The sequence below is a fragment of the Pseudophryne corroboree genome, chromosome 3, assembly GCF_028390025.1.
Source record: "Pseudophryne corroboree isolate aPseCor3 chromosome 3, aPseCor3.hap2, whole genome shotgun sequence".
NCBI classification, from domain to species: domain Eukaryota; kingdom Metazoa; phylum Chordata; class Amphibia; order Anura; family Myobatrachidae; genus Pseudophryne; species Pseudophryne corroboree.
In genome coordinates, this window is record NC_086446.1 from 785848117 (window position 1) to 785870888 (window position 22772).

General features: G+C 49.2%; 1 protein-coding gene across 1 annotated transcript in view; it reads right to left on the minus strand.

The window, feature by feature from the left end:
- Positions 1-22772, minus strand: part of RBM20 (RNA binding motif protein 20) — a 372020-nt gene that overhangs the window by 166055 nt on the left and 183193 nt on the right. The window contains exons 3-5 of the mRNA XM_063962633.1: positions 4573-4634; positions 4409-4494; positions 1933-2033 (exon numbers count right to left, since the gene is read on the minus strand). Of these exons, the coding sequence (XP_063818703.1) occupies positions 1933-2033; positions 4409-4494; positions 4573-4634 (249 nt within the window). The remainder of the gene's footprint in view (positions 1-1932; positions 2034-4408; positions 4495-4572; positions 4635-22772) is intronic.

The following is a 22772-nucleotide window of genomic DNA, read 5'->3' on the forward strand; positions in this document are numbered from 1 at the left end:
TTTTTATAGATACAGTGCCTTTTTAAAGTATTCACACCCCTTTGCATGTTTCATGTTTTGTTGCCTCACAACCTGGAATTAAAATGGATTGTTTGAAGGTTTGCATCATTTAATTCACAGAACATGCCGACAACTTTGAAGATGTTTTTTTTTTCTTTTATTGTGAAGCAAACAACAAATAGGACAAAATAATAGAAAAATTCAGCGTGCATAACTATTCACCCCCCAAAGTCAGTACTTTGTAGATCCACCTTTTGCGGCAATTACAGCTGCAAGTCGCTTTGGATAAGTCTCTATGAGCTTGCCACATCTTGCCACTGGGATTTTTGCCAATTCCTCAAGGCAAAACTGCTCCAGCTCCTTCATGTTGGATGGTTTCCGCTTGTGAACAGCAATCTTCAAGTCTGACCACAGATTCTCAATTATATTGAGATCTGGGCTTTGACTAGGCCATTCCAACACATTTAAATGTTTCCCCTTAAACCACTAGAGTGTTGCATTAGCAGTATGCTTCGGGTCATTGTCCTGCTGGAAGGTGAACCTCCGTCCCAGTCTCAAATCACAGGCAGACTGAAACAGGTTTTACTCAAGAATATCCCTGTACTTAGCACCATCCATCTTTCCCTCGACTCGAAACAGTTTCCCAGTCCCTGCTGCTGAAAAACATCCCCACATCATGATGCTGCCACCACCATGTTTCACTGTGGGGATGGTGTTCTTGGGGTGATGGGATGTGTTGGGTTTGCGCCAGACATAGCGTTTTCCTTGGTGGCTGAAAAGTTACATTTTAGTCTCATCTGACCAGAGCACCTTCCTCCATACATTTGGGGGGTCATACACATGCCTTTTGGCAAACTCAAAATGTGCCTTCTTATTTTCAACACTAAGTAATGGTTTTTTTCTGGCCACTCTACCATAAAGCCCAGCTCTATGGAGTGTACGGCTTATTGTGGTCACATGCGCAGATACACCAGTCTCTGCTGTGGAACTCTGCAGCTCCTTTAGGGTTACCTTTGGTCTCTGTGCTGCCTCTCTGATTAATGTCCTCCTTGCGTGGTCTGTGAGTTTTGGTGGCTGGCCATCTCTTGGCAGGTTTGTTGTGGTACCATGTTCTTTCCATTTGAAGATGATGGATTTGATGGTGCTCCGGGGGATCATCAAAGATTTGGATATTTTTTTATAACCCAACCCTGACTTGTACTTTTCAAGAACTTTGTCCCTGACTTGTTTGGAGAGCTCCTTGGTCTTCATGGTGTGATGCCTCTTGCTTAGTGGTGTTACAGCCTCTGGGGCCTTTCAGAAAAGGTGTGTTTATACTGACAGATCATGTGACACTTAGATTGCACACAGGTGAACTTCATTTCTCTAATTATGTGACTTATGAAAGTAATTGGTTGCACCAGAACTCTTGAGGGGCTTCATAGCAAGGGGGGTGAATACATATGCACATGTCAATTTTGAGATGTTTATTTATAAAAAATATTTTTTATATAAATTTTTCTCATTTCACTTCACCAACTTAGACTATGTTGTGCATATCCATCACATAAAATTCAGATTAAAAAATAAAAATAAATTACAGGTTGTAATGTAACAAAATAGGTAAAAAGCCAAGGGGGGTGAATACTTTAGCAAGGCACTGTATGCCTCACAGTGAGGTGTTGCATTTGCAAAAATTATATTTCTTAATATCACATTTAAACATATTTTAAGGTGGATTCAGATGATTCGATAACGTCAGCTGATATACGTGAAAAATTATAATTAAAAACTGCCCCGTAACAGCTGGATCTTGTCCCCATCTGTTATCCTGGATAAACCAGCCCTCATTCCACCTCACCAGGGACAATTACGGTGTACAATCCCAGACTGGAAAAACACGTGTGGCCGACAGAGCGCATTCACAGCTGGATAATAGGGCAGGGTAATTACCTTAGCGCCAATGGGTGGTCCGGAATAGGTTACTCCAGAAGGAAGGAATGAGGCAGCCGGTGCCGGAGGAGCATACAACTGATCAATATCTGATGCAATTCCTGTGGGATTGAAGACTGGAGTTAATAATGTTGCAGTGGGGAGGTGTGAGGACAGTATAGTGAGCATGCATTAAAGTTGCTGCACAGACTCATTACATAAAGGCACTAAACCCTTACAAAAAAGAAAATAAGTTGGTGCTGCCATAGTAACCAACCTGCAATTTTTCTAGCGCAGCTTAGAACATGAAGGGGGTGTTTGCTAGGAATAACACAGCATTTCCTTTTGCGTCCGTTTTCGTTACCGTCCCCATAACGTGCTCACCACTGCTTTTATCATGAATAAGTCAAAACCCGAGGAAGCACATGGATTGAGCACGTGTGTTGGATGGTTTGGAGCAATTGCACTTTTAGTAAATTAGACATAGGAGGTTGATAAGCTTTAATATACGGATACGGACTTTCCCCAGCAATTAATCACATTCCATTTATAGGGCAGGATGCATCAATGGGCAAATATGTGTTCAGACACCCGATAAACATTCCCCATATGCACCAAGCTCTGGAAAGCAACATTTTCTGGGGCTTGGACCTGATGGGAAATGCCATCTAGAGATGGAGTTGCCTAAAAGAAACCCTAGGGTACTGGTGGGTGCAGACCGAACCAGGGGAAAAGGGGGTATCTTGGGGGGTGCGGACAGACCAAACTTGGGAGGAGGGGTAACAGAGCAGAATCTTGCTTACATGTGGTCAAAGGTGAAGGGGGTCGCTGGCATTCTCGTTCCGGCAGGGGTGGCTCGGAGCTGTGAACTGCACTGCGACACGGCAAGCAGCTCCATTCAGCCGGGAGAGGAGAGTGCCAGTGCTGGGATATGCGGGTAGTGCTTAAGCAGAGAGTTGCCTGCATGCAGACAGATGTCTTGCACCAGCAGGTGCCAGTGTACACTGATAGTTATGAAACCAAGGGGGGGAGTTCAATTAAGAGAGGAAAATGTAAAAAACCCTGGGGCTCAGGGTTTTTCCCCACAGCCGCTGGGTTTTCCTATTCAATTACAGGAGAGAAAATGAGACGTGGTTATTTCTATAGAAATCACTGTGTCTTTTTTCATGCACTAGATTTTTTCCAAATTCCTTATTTTTAGGGAAAATCATTGGGACTTGTTCTGGCACCCTTGTGGCTCCCCCTAATTAAGCAATTGGAAGTTTCCAGTTAGCTTAATTAGTTGGTAATTACTCACCTTATGAAGCGGAGTCTCCTCCAGCATCGGGATCCGGACTCCTGCAGCAGCGGTGAGTGTATTGTATTGTATTGTGCTAGTGTGTGTATGAGTGTATGTGAGTGTGTGTCTGACACCCGGCGAGTTTGTGAACTCCCTTTCCCCTACTCCCCAAGGCAACAGCCGGGAGGACTATGGGGTATATTCAATTAAAGTCGGATCCATTCCGACATGTATTTGTCAGAATGGATCTGACAACCCCTATTCAATCTCATCTCAATTCGACTTTTTCAAGTCGAATTGAGTTGAGGGACGCAGAGGAGGAGAGTGGGGGCAAGCTGTGGGGAGACCAGCGGGGACAGCCGGTGGGCGTACAAGGGAGATCAGCGCTGCAGGAGGATGTCACACAGCCGCCTGACCTCACGGCAGTGTCCACCCGGCTCCAGCAAGCGTAACCTCACTTGCTGGAGCTGGGTGGAAGCTGCCGTGAGCGGCGCGGCTGTGACACATCCTCCTGTAGCGTTGATCTCCCCTGTATGCCCACCGTCTGCCCCCCCCCCCCCCCCTCCCTGCGGCTCCCCCCCCCCCCCCCTCTCCTCCTCTCGGGTCCCACAACTCAGTACGACATGTTTTTGTCGGACTGAGATGGTCGAAAAGGGGGCCACCGTTTTCTACACAAGCACATGGATCGGCAGCTATTCCGCCGATCCACGTGCTTTCCGACAAGTTGAATTCCTCGACTTGTCGAATAGCATTGAATAGGTAAAATCACGTTTCGACCTTAAAAAGTCGAAAACTGCAGTCTTTTCGACAGACAGCAGTTTTCGACACCAATTGAATATACCCCTATGTCTCCTAGCAGACTCCTTCCCTCTAAGCAGCCCTTTGCCTCTCAGCAGCCCTCTTCCCAGTGCAAAGATGGAGGGAAGACCACCGGGAACTATGTAGACCACCGGACTAGCGAGTAGTTTTTTTTTCTTCACATGCCGCAAGGTTTTCAGCGCTGCATTTTTTAAAATCGGATACTGGTATCGGGAGTGCGCATACCTGCGATAATCCAAAATGTCGCAAGTGTTTTTTTTGCGGCATAAACCTCGCACCCAGTTGAATATACTTGCAATACAAATGTAACTTCCGCCGTCTTGGAGCTCTGAACTGACCCATACACATTGAATAGGGCTGAACAGTGTTATCCTTTGTAGCTGGCGGAAAGCCTCTCACCTTCATTGTTCATGGCGTGAAAGTCGGAATTCATAGAGGAAGCTAATATCCCGTCACAGGAGTTGGGCGCACACTTTATCCCAGTGCTGAAAATACAACAGGAAACTGGAGTGAGCTTGGTCCTGGCACACACAAGCCACGGTGTGCAGGGCACTCACACTCACCTCCCTGAGTAAGACATCACATTCTGCATATGCATCCTGCCTTTAATGTGCAGCTCCCAATCCTATGGAGGTACAGGGAACAGAAAACAGAGGGTAAAGCCATGGAACAAACATTTGCGGGGGCCATAAGGGGGGACACAACTCTATCAAGACGCATTGTTATTATTATACAGTACAAAACTAATAGACTGGGAACATTTTCAAGAGCAAACATATTGCTCCTGGGGGTATATTTACTGGTATACGGTCTGTAGGTCGACAATGTCTAGGTCGACCACTATTGGTCGACAGTAAGTAGGTTGACAAGGTCTCTAGGTCGATATGTTTTAGATCGACATGACAGAAGGTCGACATCCGTTTTTCAAATTTTTTTTTCCTTTTTTGAACTTTTTCATGGGTTACGATCCACGTTTACTGCAATTGGGAACGGTAACCCAAAGCTAATTAGGGTTCCCGGTCACTCTACGGAGAAAACGACACCCAAAATTTTTAAAAAACTCATGTCGACCTTTTGTCCTATCGACCTTGTACATGTTGATCTAGAGAACTTGTTGACCTAGAAACCATGGCGACCAACAGTGGTCGACCTAGACACTGTGACCCTATGATCCACACCTATATTTACTAAAGGTGAATTTTCATCTTTCAAACAGACGAAAATCAATCTAAATCGATATTGTGCTCCCAGGGCTAAAACACACATTTACTAACATTTAAAAATAAAAAATCATGTTAGTAAATGTGTTTCAGCCCGTGCATCCCAACATCGATTTTCATTGATTTGAAATCGGTACATTTTAAAGAAAATCAACCTTAGTAAATAACCCCCCAGGGTTTTGCGGAGATTACCCCACACAGCCACAATAAGTGCACCCACCTTGCTGCTAGCACTTGGCACTATCTCATCGGCAGCAACAGAGCCTAATAAGCGTTTGGTCCTTCAAAGACTCCCGAAGGAACGAATGAACTGCAATGTAAGTCATCATACTATGTCATGGCCCCAGGCCTGCCCAACTCGCAGGCAGCTGACAGCGCGCAGACAAGGAGTCAACTGGCTAAGACACAAACAGGCTAAGGGTCAGGACGGCGCAAACAGGCTAAGGGTCAGGACGGGTGGGTAATGCAAGCTCAGAAATTACACTCCTACTGTCATAAAACCCTGGGCTAGTGAGAAACAGGCTGGTTTGGTATTAAGTAGTCAGTCAGCGACAAGACAGCAGCTGCAGAGAGGCAGGAACACGATAGGTCAGTTACTAGTAGTCATAAAGGCTTCTACAATGTAACAAATAACGGAACAACTCAACAGCAAAGAAACCTTTTGGCACAGTAAAGTGCACTGAGCTTACTGTACTTTTACATGAATCCTATCTTTCGAGAACACATTAATATTATTTTTATTACTACTACCCTAACAAGAAGAAAAACAAGAATCAAAAAGGAAAAAAGTATGCAAAAAACTCACAGTACAAAACATTGCAGAACACAGAATATAAGTTAAAGTGTAAGACACACCTATAATAAAGGAAGAGGCATGGGTAGGCACCTGAGTGGGCTTCTGGAGGTAGGAGCCAGGTGACTAATACCCCTTTCACACCGCACAAATAACTCGCTATCGACCCGCTATATTGCCGGGTCGACACGGGCCGCTGTGCGGTGTGAAAGGGCCCAGGGCGAATTCCCGGGTCGCCTGACCCGGTAATTAAAACCCGGGAATAAAGCAGTTATTCCCGTGCTGAATACCAGGTCAGTGGCAGTGTGAACGGGTTGCAAGGTTCGGCCCGGGACCCGTTCACTACATAGGGAGTGGTGGCGCCGAGATGAGATCATCTCCAAGCACCGCCCCCGATGCCGGCTCCGCCACTATGGTAACCCGACCCAGCCTGCTGTTAGGGTCCAATGCCGAGTCGCACATGAGAAGGACCCGTTTGCAATTCCCGTGCGGGACCGGGCATTTGCGATGTGAAAGGGGTATTAGCAACGTAATACCACCTGCATGGTACAGTGCCACCCCTCCCCCTTGCAGGCAGCACAGAACATAAACATCGGTAGCCCTGACCAAGATTCTCTTCAACCCTTTCATGTAACGTGTTCAGAATTTGCTTTGCTTGTTGAGACTTTTGAGGAACAAACAAAATACTAGTGGATTCAGAAGATTACAGGAAAACATTACTAACGCATAAGCAAGGTTGTACATTTAGCCGGAACGAGACAGGATTCATAGTATTCTTAATATCCTTTATTTATATGGCATCACAAGGGTTCCTCAGCGCCTAGTATTCTCCATACTCTTAGGGAGTAATTTTAGGAGATGAAACCTTGAGTCCAATACTTAATCTCCCTTACGTAAAGGAGTTGCTGACCAATAATAGCTATCAGTCATTACAACTTTCTTCACAGACATCTGTGATCGTTATGTCAGCATCAGCAGTTGCAATTGTTGCATGTTTTGCCCAGGGAAGAAAATCTGCCCACTTGTCCTGATGGGCAGAAGAATTAGTCCAGAGGTAATGTTTGAGATTCTAGTCTGTACATCAAACTGGCGATGGTATGCAAAAGAGACGTACAAGGTATAAGATCATGGTGGCAGAAGATTTCCTCAATGAAGAACTTTATAAGAAGATGGTAGACCCATGACAGGCACAAAATAATACATTTTAGACAAGCGGACTACCATGGCTTTGATGGCAGTAAAAACTCTGATGGGTGGGAGTTTGGTCATAACAGTGGTAGAAGAGAACGATGGCCAAGTGAGGGAACTTTATTTTGGACACAATCAGCAAACAGGCAGAAATGTGATATGTGGCATCCTTCCTTAAATTAAGTTATGGTGATAAATTCCAGTGTTGTCGTTATACCGGGATGACCAGAGAGTGAGAAGCTAAGGCCAAAGATCAGCAGCGACAAAAGGTTGGCTTGGAGGAACCGTAGTGGTGTTGATAGACGTATCTGCCACTATTCGGGAGAGATCAGTAACATATGCCCATTAGGAATTTGGAAGATCCAGCTTCTGAGCTGACGGAGCACTCTTGAAATGCTTATAAACCATAACGGTACTAATGGGGTGAGTGCTCCATCCAAAGGATCTTTTCATTCCCCCAAGCCAAGTCTTACATCCATAGGTTACCTCTCCTAATGAAAAACAGCAGGAAAAACAAAAACAAATCGTTGGTAGAAAAGAAACCCTAGGGTGACTCTTGCCAAATTGATTCCTTTGAGATCAGGAGTGACTTTACACCAATTAAGGAGGCATCTACTTCAAGGAAGGATGCCAAGGTGATGTCTGGATGGTTCCCTGCAGGAAGTGGAAGGTAGGAACTGCCTCTGGGGGCCATGCTCAAGAATGTGGCCCCTTTTATTTTTCATAAAAGCGGAAATGGGAGCAATGATGGAGGCATAAAGTTTACGACAGGTCTAGTTATTACTGTAGTTACATATGTGCCCTTATACATCATTGCTGCAGTCACACCAAACAGCCCTTGTCGGTGCACCGGGTGCAGTGAGAATCTGCAATCGCTGTGCATCTCTTTTGCCAAAAATACATCTTAGCAATGCAATGTGGCAAGGACGCACCAGTAGACTGTGTTGACTAATTTGATATGTGACACTTGTACATCTGTGTCATGGTCATCCAATAGCCGGTCCTGGGAAGAATGTGTAGGATTCCCCCCGTACAGTATTTCCAACAACCAGCACTGGGCTCATACTAGCGGGGGGGGGGGATACCACAGCTAGGGGACAAACTTGACGGATCCCCCAGCCACACCATTGACCCCCCCTTCCCCAACTAGTCATCCAACCCTGGGATTCCTCATAAAATGGGGACCCCCCAATAAAAGGATCCCCCTCAGCAGAACCCAGGACTAGCGTGAAGGCTGGGGCTGTCTCCGGCACCCCTAGGCAGTGGGTTATGAGTTGATAGCAATCCGTTAAAGTCAGAATAATATTGTCTTTTACAGGAGGACTGTAGGTCTCAGCAAGCTTTCCTAGCTGTTGATTAGTCAGGGAACTCAAAGCGCAATCAGCGGCCTGTTCCCACAGCAATGACAGCTGACTGGCTGGCGGCTCTGCAAATGATAGCAACCACATGAGCTCCGGTATTTGCGGAGATGAACTATGGGCGTCATTCCGAGTTGTTCGCTCGTTGCCGATTTTCGCAACGGAGCGATTAAGGCAAAAATGCGCATGCGCATGGTACGAAGTGCGCATGCGGTAAGTATTTTAGCACAAAACTTAGTAGAATTACTCACGTCCGAACGAAGAATTTTCATCGTTGAAGTGATCGGAGTGTGATTGACAGGAAGTGGGTGTTTCTGGGCGGAAACTGACCGTTTTCTGGGAGTGTGCGGAAAACGCAGGCGTGCCAGGAAAAAACGCGGAGTGTCTGGAGAAACGGGGGAGTGGCTGGCCGAACGCAGGGCGTGTTTGTGACGTCAAACCAGGAACTAAACGGACTGAGCTGATCGCAATCTAGGAGTAGGTCTGGAGCTACTCAGAAACTGCAGGGAATTATTTAGTAGCAGTTCTGCTAATCTTTCGTTCACTATTCTGCTAAGCTAAGATACACTCCCAGAGGGCGGCGGCCTAGCGTGTGCAATGCTGCTAAAATCTGCTAGCGAGCGAACAACTCGGAATGACCCCCTATATGCGCAAACACACATAGCTCCTCTAGGTCCGGCCTGGTTCAGGTCATTTGTTTTTATTTTAATGCTCTGAGATGCCTACATGGACAAGAGGATCATTCATCGCAAGGATAGGTGAGAATGTATCCCCCCCATGTAGCGGATTCTACTTGGACAAATGGACCGAGCGACACCAGGGACAAGGTGAGTATATGTGAATGTGTTTAGCAAAGTAATACTGTCGATGGTGTGCGTACTGTCTTTATTAGAATATTTCTTTTACAGGGGATTATGGGTACCAGTGGGCCCTTAATACCCCGCATGCTGGTACTGTGGTTCACCAAGTACCGGCATGCAGGGAGGCTTGCTAGGACCTGTAGTCCTCCTGTAAAAGACAATTTTATTCTGACTTTAACTGACTGCTATCAACTCAACACCCACCACCCAGGAGTGCGGGGGATAGACCCGGGCCTCGCTTTCTGAGGAATCCCAGTTGTGTGACTAGTTGGGGGAATGAATGCTTTGGCAAGGGGACCCCATCAAGTGTGTCCCCTGGTTGTGGCATTTCCCCCCTACGATTTTCCCCCCTGTATTTCTTGAAGCAGGATCAGCTGGCTTCGCTTTGGGCACCATTTAAAAAAAAAATAACTCTTTTTCTCTGACATCCTAGTGGATGCTGGGAACTCCGTAAGGACCATGGGGAATAGACGGGCTCCGCAGGAGACTGGGAACGCTAAAAGAAAGATTAGGTACTATCTGGTGTGCACTGGCTCCTCCCTCTATGCCCCTCCTCCAGACCTCTGTTAGATTTCTGTGCCCGGCCGAGCTGGATGCACACTAGGGGCTCTCCTGAGCTCCTAGAAAGAAAGTATATTTTAGGTTTTTTATTTTACAGTGAGACCTGCTGGCAACAGGCTCACTGCAACGAGGGACTAAGGGGAGAAGAAGCGAACCTACCTGCTTGCAGCTAGCTTGGGCTTCTTAGGCTACTGGACACCATTAGCTCCAGAGGGATCGACCGCAGGACCCGTCCTTGGTGTTCGTTCCCGGAGCCGCGCCGCCGTCCCCCTTACAGAGCCAGAAGCTAGAAGAGGTCCGGAAAAATCGGCAGCAGAAGACTTCAGTCTTCACCAAGGTAGCGCACAGCACTGCAGCTGTGCGCCATTGCTCCTCTTGTACACCTCACACTCCGGTCACTGATGGGTGCAGGGCGCTGGGGGGGGGGCGCCCTGAGCAGCAATAATTAGACCTTGGCTGGCAAAATAATCACAATATATAGCCCCAGAGGCTATATATGTGATAAATACCCCTGCCAGATTCCATAAAAAAGCGGGAGAAAAGTCTGCCAAAAAAGGGGCGGAGCTGGCGCCATTTCTCCCTCACAGCTTCGCTGGAAGGAAGCTCCCTGGCTCTCCCCTGTAGTTTTCAGGCTCAAAGGGTTAAAAAGAGAGGGGGGGGCACTAAATTTAGGCGCAATATTGTATATACAAGCAGCTATTGGGAAAATTCACTCAGTTATAGTGTTAATCCCCACATTATATAGCGCTCTGGTGTGTGCTGGCATACTCTCTCTCTGTCTCCCCAAAGGGCTTTGTGGGGTCCTGTCCTCAGTCAGAGCATTCCCTGTGTGTGTGCGGTGTGTCGGTACGGCTGTGTCGACATGTTTGATGAGGAGGCTTATGTGGTGACGGAGCAGATGCCGATAAAGGTGATGTCGCCCCCTGTGGGGCCGACACCAGAGTGGATAGATAGGTGGAAGGTATTAACCGACAGTGTCAACTCCTTACATAAAAGGCTGGATGACGTAACAGCTGTGGGACAGCCGGCTTCTCAGCCCGCGCCTGCCCAGGCGTCTCAAAGGCCATCAGGGGCTCAAAAACGGCCGCTCCCTCAGATGGCAGACACAGATGTCGACACGGAGTCTGACTCCAGTGTCGACGAGGTTGAGACATATACACAATCCACTAGGAACATCCGTGACTTGATCCCGGCAATAAAAAATGTGTTACACATTTCTGACATTAACCCAAGTACCACTAAAAAAGGGTTTTATGTTTGGGGAGAAAAAGCAGGCAGTGTTTTGTTCCCCCATCAGATGAGTGAATGAAGTGTGTGAAAAAGCGTGGGTTCCCCCGATAAGAAACTGGTAATTTCTAAAAAGTTACTGATGGCGTACCCTTTCCCGCCAGAGGATAAGTTACGCTGGGAGATATCCCCTAGGGTGGATAAGGCGCTCACACGTATGTCAAAAAAGGTGGCACTGCCGTCTTAGGATACGGCCACTTTGAAGGTACCTGTTGATAAAAAGAAGGAGGCTATCCTGAAGTCTGTATTTACACACTCAGGTACTAGACTGAGACCTGCAGATATTGCTGCTGCAGCGTGGTCTGTGACCCTGTCAAACAGGGATACTAGTTTGCTAACATAAGAGCATATTAAAGACGTCGTCTTATATATGAAGGATGCACAGAGGGATATTTTACCGGCTGGCATCCAGAATTAATGTAATGTCCATTCTGTCAGGAGGGTATTAGAGACCCGACACTGGACAGGTGATGCTGACTTTAAAAGGCACATAGAGATTCTGCCTTATAAGGGTGAGGAATTGTTTGGGGATGGTCTCTGGGACCTCGTATCCACAGCAACAGCTGGGAAGAAAAAATGTTACCTCAGGTTTCCTCACAGCCTAAGAAAGCACTGTATTATCAGGTACAGTCCTTTCGGCTTCAGAAAAGCAAGCGGGTCAAGGCGCTTCCTTTCTGCGCAGAGACAAGGGAAGAGGGAAAAAGCTGCACCAGTCAGCCAGTTCCCAGAATCAAAATTCTTCCCCCGCTTCCTCTGAGCCCACCGCATGACGCGGGGGCTCCACAGGCGTAGCCAAGTACGGTGGGGGGCCGCCTCAAAAATTTCAGCGATCAGTGGGCTCGCTCACAGGTGGATCCCTGGATCCTTCAAGTAGTATCTCAGGGATACAAGCTGGAATTCGAGATGTCTCCCCCCCCGCCGTTTTCCTCAAATCTGCCTTGCCGACAACTCCCTCAGGCAGGGAGGTTGTGCTAGAGACAATTCACAAGCTGTATTCCCAGCAGGTGATAGTCAAGGTGCCCCTACTTCAACAAGGAGGGGGTTACTATTCCACACTGTTGGTGGTACCGAAACCGGACGGTTCGGTGAGACCCATTTTAAATTTGAAATCCTTGAACACATACATAAAAAAATTCAAGTTCAAGATGGAATCGCTCAGGGTGGTTATTGCAAGCCTGGACGAGGGGGATTACATGGTATCCCTGGACATCAAGGATGCTTACCTGCATGTCCCCATTTACCATCCTCACCAGGAGTACCTCAGATTTGTGGTACAGGATTGCCATTACCAATTCCAGACACTGCCGTTTGGACTGTCCACGGCACCGAGGGTGTTTACCAAGGTAATGGCAGAAATGATGATACTCCTTTGAAAAAAGGGAGTTTTAATTATCCCGTACTTGGACGATCTCCTTATAAGGGCGAGGTCCAAGGAGCAGTTGTTGGTCGGAGTAGCACTATCTCGGGAAGTGCTACAACAGCACGGATGGATTCTAAACATTCCACAGCTGGTTCCTTGGGATGGTTCTGGACACAGAACAGAAAAAAGGGTTTTTCCCGCAGGAGAAAGCCAAGTAGCTGTCATTTCTAGTCAGAGACCTCCTGAAACCAAAACAGGTATCGGTGCATCACTGCACACAAATCCTCGGAAAAATGGTAGCTTCATACGAAGCAATTCCATTCGGCAGGTTCCATGCAAGAACCTTTCAGTGGGACCTCTTGGACAAGTGGTCGGGATCGCATCTTCAGATGCATCGGCTGATAACCCTGTCTCCAAGGACCAGGGTGTCTCTGCTGTGGTGGCTGCAGAGTGCTCATCTTCTAGAGGGCCGCAGATTCGGCATACAGGACTGGGTCCTGGTGACCACGGATGCCAGCCTTCAAGGCTGGGGGGCAGTCACACAGGGAAGAAATTTCCAAAGACTTTGGTCAAGTCGGGAGTCGTCCCTACACATAAATATTCTGGAACTGAGGGCCATTTACAATGCCCTAAGTCAGGCAAGGCCCCTGCTTTAAAACCAGCCGGTACTGATCCAATCAGACAACATCACGGCAGTCGCCCATGTAAACCGACAGGGCGGCACAAGAAGCAGGATGGCGATGGCAGAAGCCACAAGGATTCTCCGATGGGCGGAAAATCACTTCTTAGCACTGTCAGCAGTGTTCATTACGGGAGTGGACAACTGGGAAGCAGACTTCCTCAGCAGACACGACCTACACCCGGGAGAGTGGGGACTTCATCCAGAAGTCTTCCTGCTGTTGGTAAACCGTTGGGAAAGGCCACAGGTGGACATGATGGCGTCCCGCCTCAACAAAAAGCTAAAGAGATATTGCGCCAGGTCAAGGGACCCTCAGGCGATAGCTGTGGACGCTCTAGTGACACCGTGGGTGTACCAGTCGGTCTATGTGTTCCCTCCTCTGCCTCTCATACCAAAGGTACTGAGGATAATAAGAAGGCGAGGAGTAAGAACGATACTCGTGGTTCCGGATTGGCCAAGAAGAGCTTGGTACCCAGAACTTCAAGAAATGATATCAGAGGACCCATGGCCTCTACCGCTCAGACAGGATCTGCTACAGCAGGGGCCCTGTCTGTTCCAAGACTTACCGCGGCTGCGTTTGACGGCATGGCGGTTGAATTCCGAATCCTAAAGGAAAAGGGCATTCCGGAGGAAGTCATTCCTACGCTGATAAAAGCAAGGAAAGAAGTAACCGCAAACCATTATCACCGTATTTGGCGAAAATATGTTGCGTGGTGTGAGGCCAGGAAGGCCCCTACAGAGGAATTTCAGCTGGGTCGTTTTCTGCACTTCCTACAGTCGGGAGTGACTATGGGCCTAAAATTGGGTTCCATTAAGGTCCAGTTTTCGGCTCTGTCGATTGTCTTCCAGAAAGAACTGGCTTCACTGCCTGAAGTTCAGACATTTGTAAAGGGAGTGCTACATATACAGACCCCTTTTGTGCCTCCTGTGGCACCTTGGGATCTCAACGTGGTGTTGAGTTTCCTGAAATCACATTGGTTTGAGCCACTTAAAACTGTGGATCTGAAATATCTCACGTGGAAAGTGGTCATGTTATTGGCCTTGGCTTCGGCCAGGCGTGTGTCAGAATTGGCGGCTTTGTCATGTAAAAGCCCTTATCTGATTTTCCATATGGATAGGGCAGAATTGAGGTCTCGTCCCCAGTTTCTCCCTAAGGTGGTATCAGCTTTTCACTTGAACCAACCTATTGTAGTGCCTGCGGCTACTAGGGACTTGGAAGATTCCAAGTTACTGGACGTAGTCAGGGCCTTGAAAATGTATGTTTCCAGGACGGCTGGAGTCAGGAAAACTGACTCGCTTTTTAGCCTGTATGCACCCAACAAACTAGGTGCTCCTGCTTCTAAGCAGACTATGGCTCGCTGGATTTGTAGCACAATTCAGCTGGCGCATTCTGCGGCTGGATTGCCGCATCCTAAATCAGTAAAAGCCCATTCCACAAGGAAAGTGGGCTCATCTTGGGCGGCTGCCCGAGGGGTCTCGGCTTTACAACTTTGCCGAGCTGCAACTTGGTCAGGGGCAAACACGTTTGCTAAATTCTACAAATTTGATACCCTGGCTGAGGAGGACCTTGAGTTCTCTCATTCGGTGCTGCAGAGTCATCCGCACTCTCCCGCCCGTTTGGGAGCTTTGGTATAATCCCCATGGTCCTTACGGAGTTCCCAGCATCCACTAGGACGTCAGAGAAAATAAGATTTTACTCACCGGTAAATCTATTTCTCGTAGTCCGTAGTGGATGCTGGGCGCCCATCCCAAGTGCGGATTGTCTGCAATACTTGTATGTAGTTATTGCCTAACTAAGGGTTATTGTTGAGCCATCTGTTGAGAGGCTCAGTTATATTTCATACTGTTAACTGGGTATAGTATCACGAGTTATACGGTGTGATTGGTGTGGCTGGTATGAGTCTTACCCGGGATTCAAAATCCTTCCTTATTGTGTTAGCTCTTCCGGGCACAGTATCCTAACTGAGGTCTGGAGGAGGGGCATAGAGGGAGGAGCCAGTGCACACCAGATAGTACCTAATCTTTCTTTTAGAGTGCCCAGTCTCCTGCGGAGCCCGTCTATTCCCCATGGTCCTTACGGAGTTCCCAGCATCCACTACGGACTACGAGAAATAGATTTACCGGTGAGTAAAATCTTATTTTTGCACTTAAAACACACAAGCCTGCACGAATCTCACTGATGAAATGAATGAATAAAGCGTTCGCAGCGGCAAACGCTAGAAGATTGACAGGAAGAGGCCGGCTGAGGGTGTCAACTCACCGTTTTGAAGGCGTGTCCAGCCGTTTCCAGGGAGGGTTCCTGACGTCAGCTCCAGACAAGATCATCGCAGCGGGTGAGTAAGTCCTGAGCTGTGCAGAAACTCTGCACAAGCAAGCGCACCCCTGCACAGCGATTCCCCCCTCCCCCTGTAGGCGGCAACTACCTGATCGCAGCAGTGCTAAAAGTAACCTGCGAGTGATCAGGTCAGAATGAGGGCCCTTGTACTCTTTTTTTAATCTCTCCATTTTTCTGCAAAGGTCTAAAATAGCCAAAGCAGGCAGTGGGTTCTACGGCCTGAGCAAAATTTCAGGAATGCAATTAGTGCAGCCGCCTTACTCGCGTCGGTAGAAGGAAGTGTAGACCCCCTAGACAGCAGCTGACAGTACACGGATCAGGAGACAGTAGGACCACACACAGATGGAGACAGGCCAAGGATAAGGACAGGTACCACAGGCTAAGGGTCAGGGAAGGTCTTGGTCAGAGACAGGTCAGTAATGTGTGGTCAGTCAGCAATCAAACTAAGCTGTGCTTACTGACAGTGACCGGCTGAGTTGTGCCCGTGCTGCCCACACATAGCAACGCAATACCCACTGACAGTGACCGGCTGAGCTGTGCCTGTGCTGCCCACACATAGAAACGCAATACCCACTGACAGTGACCGGCTGAGCTGTGCCCGTGCTGCCCACACATAGCAACGCAAAACACACTGACAGTGACCGGCTGAGCTGTGCCCATGTTACCCACACATAGCAACACAATACCCACTGACAGTGACTGGCTGAGCTGTGCCCATGCTGCCCACACATAGCAACACAATACCCACTGACAGTGACCGGATGAGCTGTGCCCATGACACCCACACATAGCAACACAATACCCACTGACAGTGACCGGCTGAGCTGTGCCCATGCTGCCCACACATAGCAACACAATACCCACTGACAGTGACCGGCTGAGCTGTGCCCATGCTGCCCACACATAGCAACACAATACCCACTGACAGTGACTGGCTGAGCTGTGCCCATGCTGCCCACACATAGCAACGCAATACCCACTGAGAGTGACCGGCTGAGCTGTGCCCATGCTGCCCACACATAGCAACGCAATACCCACTGACAGTGACCGGCTGAGCTGTTACCCACACATAGCAATGCAATACCCACTGACAGTGACTGGCTGAGCTGTGCCCATGTTGCCCACACATAGCAACGCAATACCCACTGACAGTGACCGGCTGAGCTGTGCCCATGTTACCCAAACATAGCAACACAATACCCACTGACAGTGACTGGCTGAGCTGTGCCCATGCTGCCCACACATAGCAACACAATACCCACTGACAGTGACCGGCTGAGCTGTGCCCATGCTGCCCACACATAGCAACACAATACACACTGACAGTGACCGGATGAGCTGTGCCCATGCTGCCCACACATAGCAACACAATACCCACTGACAGTGACTGGCTGAGCTGTGCCCATGCTGCCCACACATAGCAACACAATACCCACTGACAGTGACAGGCTGAGCTCCGTGCTGCCCACACAAAGCAACGCAATGCCCACTGACAGTGACCGGCTGAGCTGTGCCCATACTGCCCACACATAGCAACGGTATACCCACTGACAGTGACCGGCTGAGCTGTACCCATGTTACCCACACATAGCAACGCAAAACACACTGACAGTGACCGGCTGAGCTGTGCCCATGTTACCCACACATAGCAACACAATACCCACTGACAGTGACTGGCTGAGCTGTGCCCATGCTGCCCACACATAGCAACACAATACCCACTGACAGTGACCGGATGAGCTGTGCTCATGCTGCCCACACATAGCAACGCAATACCCACTGACAGTGACCGGCTGAGCTGTGCCCATGTTACCCACACATAGCAACACAATACCCACTGACAGTGACTGGCTGAGCTGTGCCCGTGCTGCCCACACATAGCAACACAATACCCACTGACAGTGACCGGCTGAGCTGTGCCCATGTTACCCACACATAGCAACACAATACCCACTGACAGTGACTGGCTGAGCTGTGCCCATGCTGCCCACACATAGCAACACAATACCCACTGACAGTGACCGGATGAGCTGTGCCCATGTTACCCACACATAGCAACACAATACCCACTGACGGTGACAGGCTGAGCTCCGTGCTGCCCACACAAAGCAACGCAATACCCACTGACAGTGACTGGCTGAGCTCCGTGCTGCCCACACAAAGCAACGCAATGCCCACTGACAGTGACCGGCTTAGCTGTGCCCATACTGCCCACACATAGCAACGCAATACCCACTGACAGTGACCGGCAGAGCTATACCCATGTTACCCACACATAGCAACGCAATACCCACTGACAGTGACCGGCTGAGCTGTGCCCATGTTACCCACACATAGCAACACAATACCCACTGACAGTGACTGGCTGAGCTGTGCCCATGTTACCCACACAGAGCAACACAATACCCACTGACAGTGACTGTCTGAGCTGTGCCCGTGCTGCCCACACAAAGCAATGCAATACCCACTGACAGTGACCGGCTAAGGTGTGCCCATGCTGCCCACACATAGCAACACAATACCCACTGACAGTGACCGGATGAGCTGTGCCCATGTTACCTACACATAGCAACACAATACCCACTGACAGTGACCGGCTGAGCTGTGCCCATGCTGCCCACACATTGCAACACAATACCCACTGACAGTGACTGGCTGAGCTGTGCCCATGCTGCCCACATGTGGCAACGCAATACCCACTGACAGTGACCGGCTGAGCTGTGCCCATGCTGCCCACACATAGCAACACAATACCCATTGACAGTGACCGGCTGAGCTGTGCCCATGCTGCCCACACATAGCAACGCAATACTCACTGACAGTGACAGGCTGAGCTGTGCCCATGTTACCCACACATAGCAACACAATACCCACTGACAGTGACTGGCTGAGCTGTGCCCATGTTACCCACACAGAGCAACACAATACCCACTGACAGTGACTGTCTGAGCTGTGCCCGTGCTGCCCACACAAAGCAATGCAATACCCACTGACAGTGACCGGCTAAGGTGTGCCCATGCTGCCCACACATAGCAACACAATACCCACTGACAGTGACCGGATGAGCTGTGCCCATGTTACCTACACATAGCAACACAATACCCACTGACAGTGACCGGCTGAGCTGTGCCCATGCTGCCCACACATTGCAACACAATACCCACTGACAGTGACTGGCTGAGCTGTGCCCATGCTGCCCACATGTGGCAACGCAATACCCACTGACAGTGACCGGCTGAGCTGTGCCCATGCTGCCCACACATAGCAACACAATACCCACTGACAGTGACCGGCTGAGCTGTGCCCATGCTGCCCACACATAGCAACGCAATACTAACTGACAGTGACCGGCTGAGCTGTACCCATGCTGCCCACACATAGCAACACAATACTCACTGACAGTGACCGGATGAGCTGTGCCCATGTTACCCACACATAGCAACACAATACCCACTGACAGTGACTGGCTGAGCTGTGCCCATGATGCCCAAACATAGCAACGTAATACCCACTGACAGTGATCGCTGAGCTGTGCCCATGCTGCTCACACATAGCAACACAATACCCACTGACAGTGACCGGCTGAGCTGTGCCCATGCTGCTCACACATAGCAACACAATACCCACTGACAGTGACTGGCTGAGCTGTGCCCATACTGCCCACACATAGCAACACAATACCCACTGACAGTGATCGCTGAGCTGTGCCCATACTGCACACACATAGGAACACAATACCCACTGACAGTGACAGGCTGAGCTGTGCCCATACTGCCCACACATAGCAACACAATACCCACTGACAGTGACCGGCTGAGCTGTGCCTGTGCTGCCCACACAAAGCAACGTAATACCCACTGACAGTGACCGGCTGAGCTGTGCCCGTGCTGCCCACACAAAGCAACGCAATACCCACTGACAGTGACTGGCTGAGCTGTGCCCATGTTACCCACACAAAGCAACGCAATACCCACTGACATTGACCGGCTGAGCTCCATACTGCCCACACATAGCAACGCAATACCCACTGACAGTGATCGGCTGAGCTGTGCCCATGTTACCCACTCATAGCAACGCAATACCCACTGACAGTGACCGGCTGAGCTGTGCCCATGTTACCCACACATAGCAATGCAATACCCACTGACAGTGATCGGTGAGCTATGCCCATCTTACCCACTCAAAGGAACGCAATACCCACTGACAGTGACCGGCTGAGCAGTGGCCATACTGCCCACACATAGCAACACAATACCCACTGACAGTGACCGGCTAAGCTGTGCCCATGCCGCCCACACATAGCAACACAATACCCACTGACAGTGACCGGATGAGCTGTGCCCATGTTACCTACACATAGCAACACAATACCCACTGACAGTGACCGGCTGAGCTGTGCCCATGCTGCCCACACATTGCAACACAATACCCACTGACAGTGACTGGCTGAGCTGTGCCCATGCTGCCCACATGTGGCAACGCAATACCCACTGACAGTGACCGGCTGAGCTGTGCCCATGCTGCCCACACATAGCAACACAATACCCATTGACAGTGACCGGCTGAGCTGTGCCCATGCTGCCCACACATAGCAACGCAATACTCACTGACAGTGACAGGCTGAGCTGTGCCCATGTTACCCACACATAGCAACACAATACCCACTGAGAGTGACTGGCTGAGCTGTGCCCATGTTACCCACACAGAGCAACACAATACCCACTGACAGTGACTGTCTGAGCTGTGCCCGTGCTGCCCACACAAAGCAATGCAATACCCACTGACAGTGACCGGCTAAGGTGTGCCCATGCTGCCCACACATAGCAACACAATACCCACTGACAGTGACCGGATGAGCTGTGCCCATGTTACCTACACATAGCAACACAATACCCACTGACAGTGACCGGCTGAGCTGTGCCCATGCTGCCCACACATTGCAACACAATACCCACTGACAGTGACTGGCTGAGCTGTGCCCATGCTGCCCACATGTGGCAACGCAATACCCACTGACAGTGACCGGCTGAGCTGTGCCCATGCTGCCCACACATAGCAACACAATACCCACTGACAGTGACCGGCTGAGCTGTGCCCATGCTGCCCACACATAGCAACGCAATACTAACTGACAGTGACCGGCTGAGCTGTACCCATGCTGCCCACACATAGCAACACAATACTCACTGACAGTGACCGGATGAGCTGTGCCCATGTTACCCACACATAGCAACACAATACCCACTGACAGTGACTGGCTGAGCTGTGCCCATGATGCCCAAACATAGCAACGTAATACCCACTGACAGTGATCGCTGAGCTGTGCCCATGCTGCTCACACATAGCAACACAATACCCACTGACAGTGACCGGCTGAGCTGTGCCCATGCTGCTCACACATAGCAACACAATACCCACTGACAGTGACTGGCTGAGCTGTGCCCATACTGCCCACACATAGCAACACAATACCCACTGACAGTGATCGCTGAGCTGTGCCCATACTGCACACACATAGGAACACAATACCCACTGACAGTGACAGGCTGAGCTGTGCCCATACTGCCCACACATAGCAACACAATACCCACTGACAGTGACCGGCTGAGCTGTGCCTGTGCTGCCCACACAAAGCAACGTAATACCCACTGACAGTGACCGGCTGAGCTGTGCCCGTGCTGCCCACACAAAGCAACGCAATACCCACTGACAGTGACTGGCTGAGCTGTGCCCATGTTACCCACACAAAGCAACGCAATACCCACTGACATTGACCGGCTGAGCTCCATACTGCCCACACATAGCAACGCAATACCCACTGACAGTGATCGGCTGAGCTGTGCCCATGTTACCCACACATAGCAACGCAATACCCACTGACAGTGACCGGCTGAGCTGTGCCCATGTTACCCACACATAGCAATGCAATACCCACTGACAGTGATCGGTGAGCTATGCCCATCTTACCCACTCAAAGGAACGCAATACCCACTGACAGTGACCGGCTGAGCAGTGGCCATACTGCCCACACATAGCAACACAATACCCACTGACAGTGACCGGCTAAGCTGTGCCCATGCCGCCCACACATAGCAACGCAATACCCACTGACAGTGACCGGCTGAGCTGTGCCCATACTGCCCACACATAGCAACGCAATACTCACAAATGTGCGTAACTTAATACAAGGCTTTACATTAATTGGTGTAACCTCCTGACACATTGCTAACCAGACTTAATGTTCCCCGTTCTCCCTGCTGCTGAGCTGGGTTAAGCTGCAAGAAATCTAGGCCCTCATTCCGAGTTGTTCGCTCGCAAGCTGCTTTTAGCAGCTTTGCACACGCTAAGCCGCCGCCTACTGGGAGTGAATCTTAGCTTCTCAAAAATGCGAACGAAAGATTAGCAGAATTGCGAATAGACACTTCTTAGCAGTTTCTGAGTAGCTCCACACTTACTCGGCATCTGCGATCAGTTCAGTCAGTTTCGTTCCTGGTTTGACGTCACAAACACACCCAGCGTTCGCCCAGACACTCCCCCGTTTCTCCAGCCACTCCCGCGTTTTTCCCAGAAACGGTAGCGTTTTTTCACACACACCCATAAAACGGCCAGTTTCCGCCCAGAAACACCCACTTCCTGTCAATCACACTCCCATCACCAGAACGAAGAAAAAACCACGTAATGCCGTGAGTAAAATACCTAACTGCATAGCAAATTTACTTGGCGCAGTCGCAGTGCGAACATTGCGCATGCGCAATTAGCGGAAAATCGCTGCGATGCGAAGAAAATTACCGAGCGAACAACTCGGAATGAGGTCTCTAATCTTTACTCACACAAAGTAATGTCCCACTGATACAGTGCAATTTATTTACATCGTAATATTATTATTTGCATGAGCATATAAAGGGGGGGTTGTGGACATTTTTTACACACACACAAAACAAAAACTTGTTAAATAAATAATAATAATAAAAAAAACGTATTATTTTTATTATTGCTATTATTATATACTTATTTTTTATTTATTAACAGTTTCTTATATAGCGCAGCACATTCTGTTGTGCTTTACAATTAGAACAACAGTAATAGAACAAAACTGGGTAAAAACAGACAGACATAGAGGTA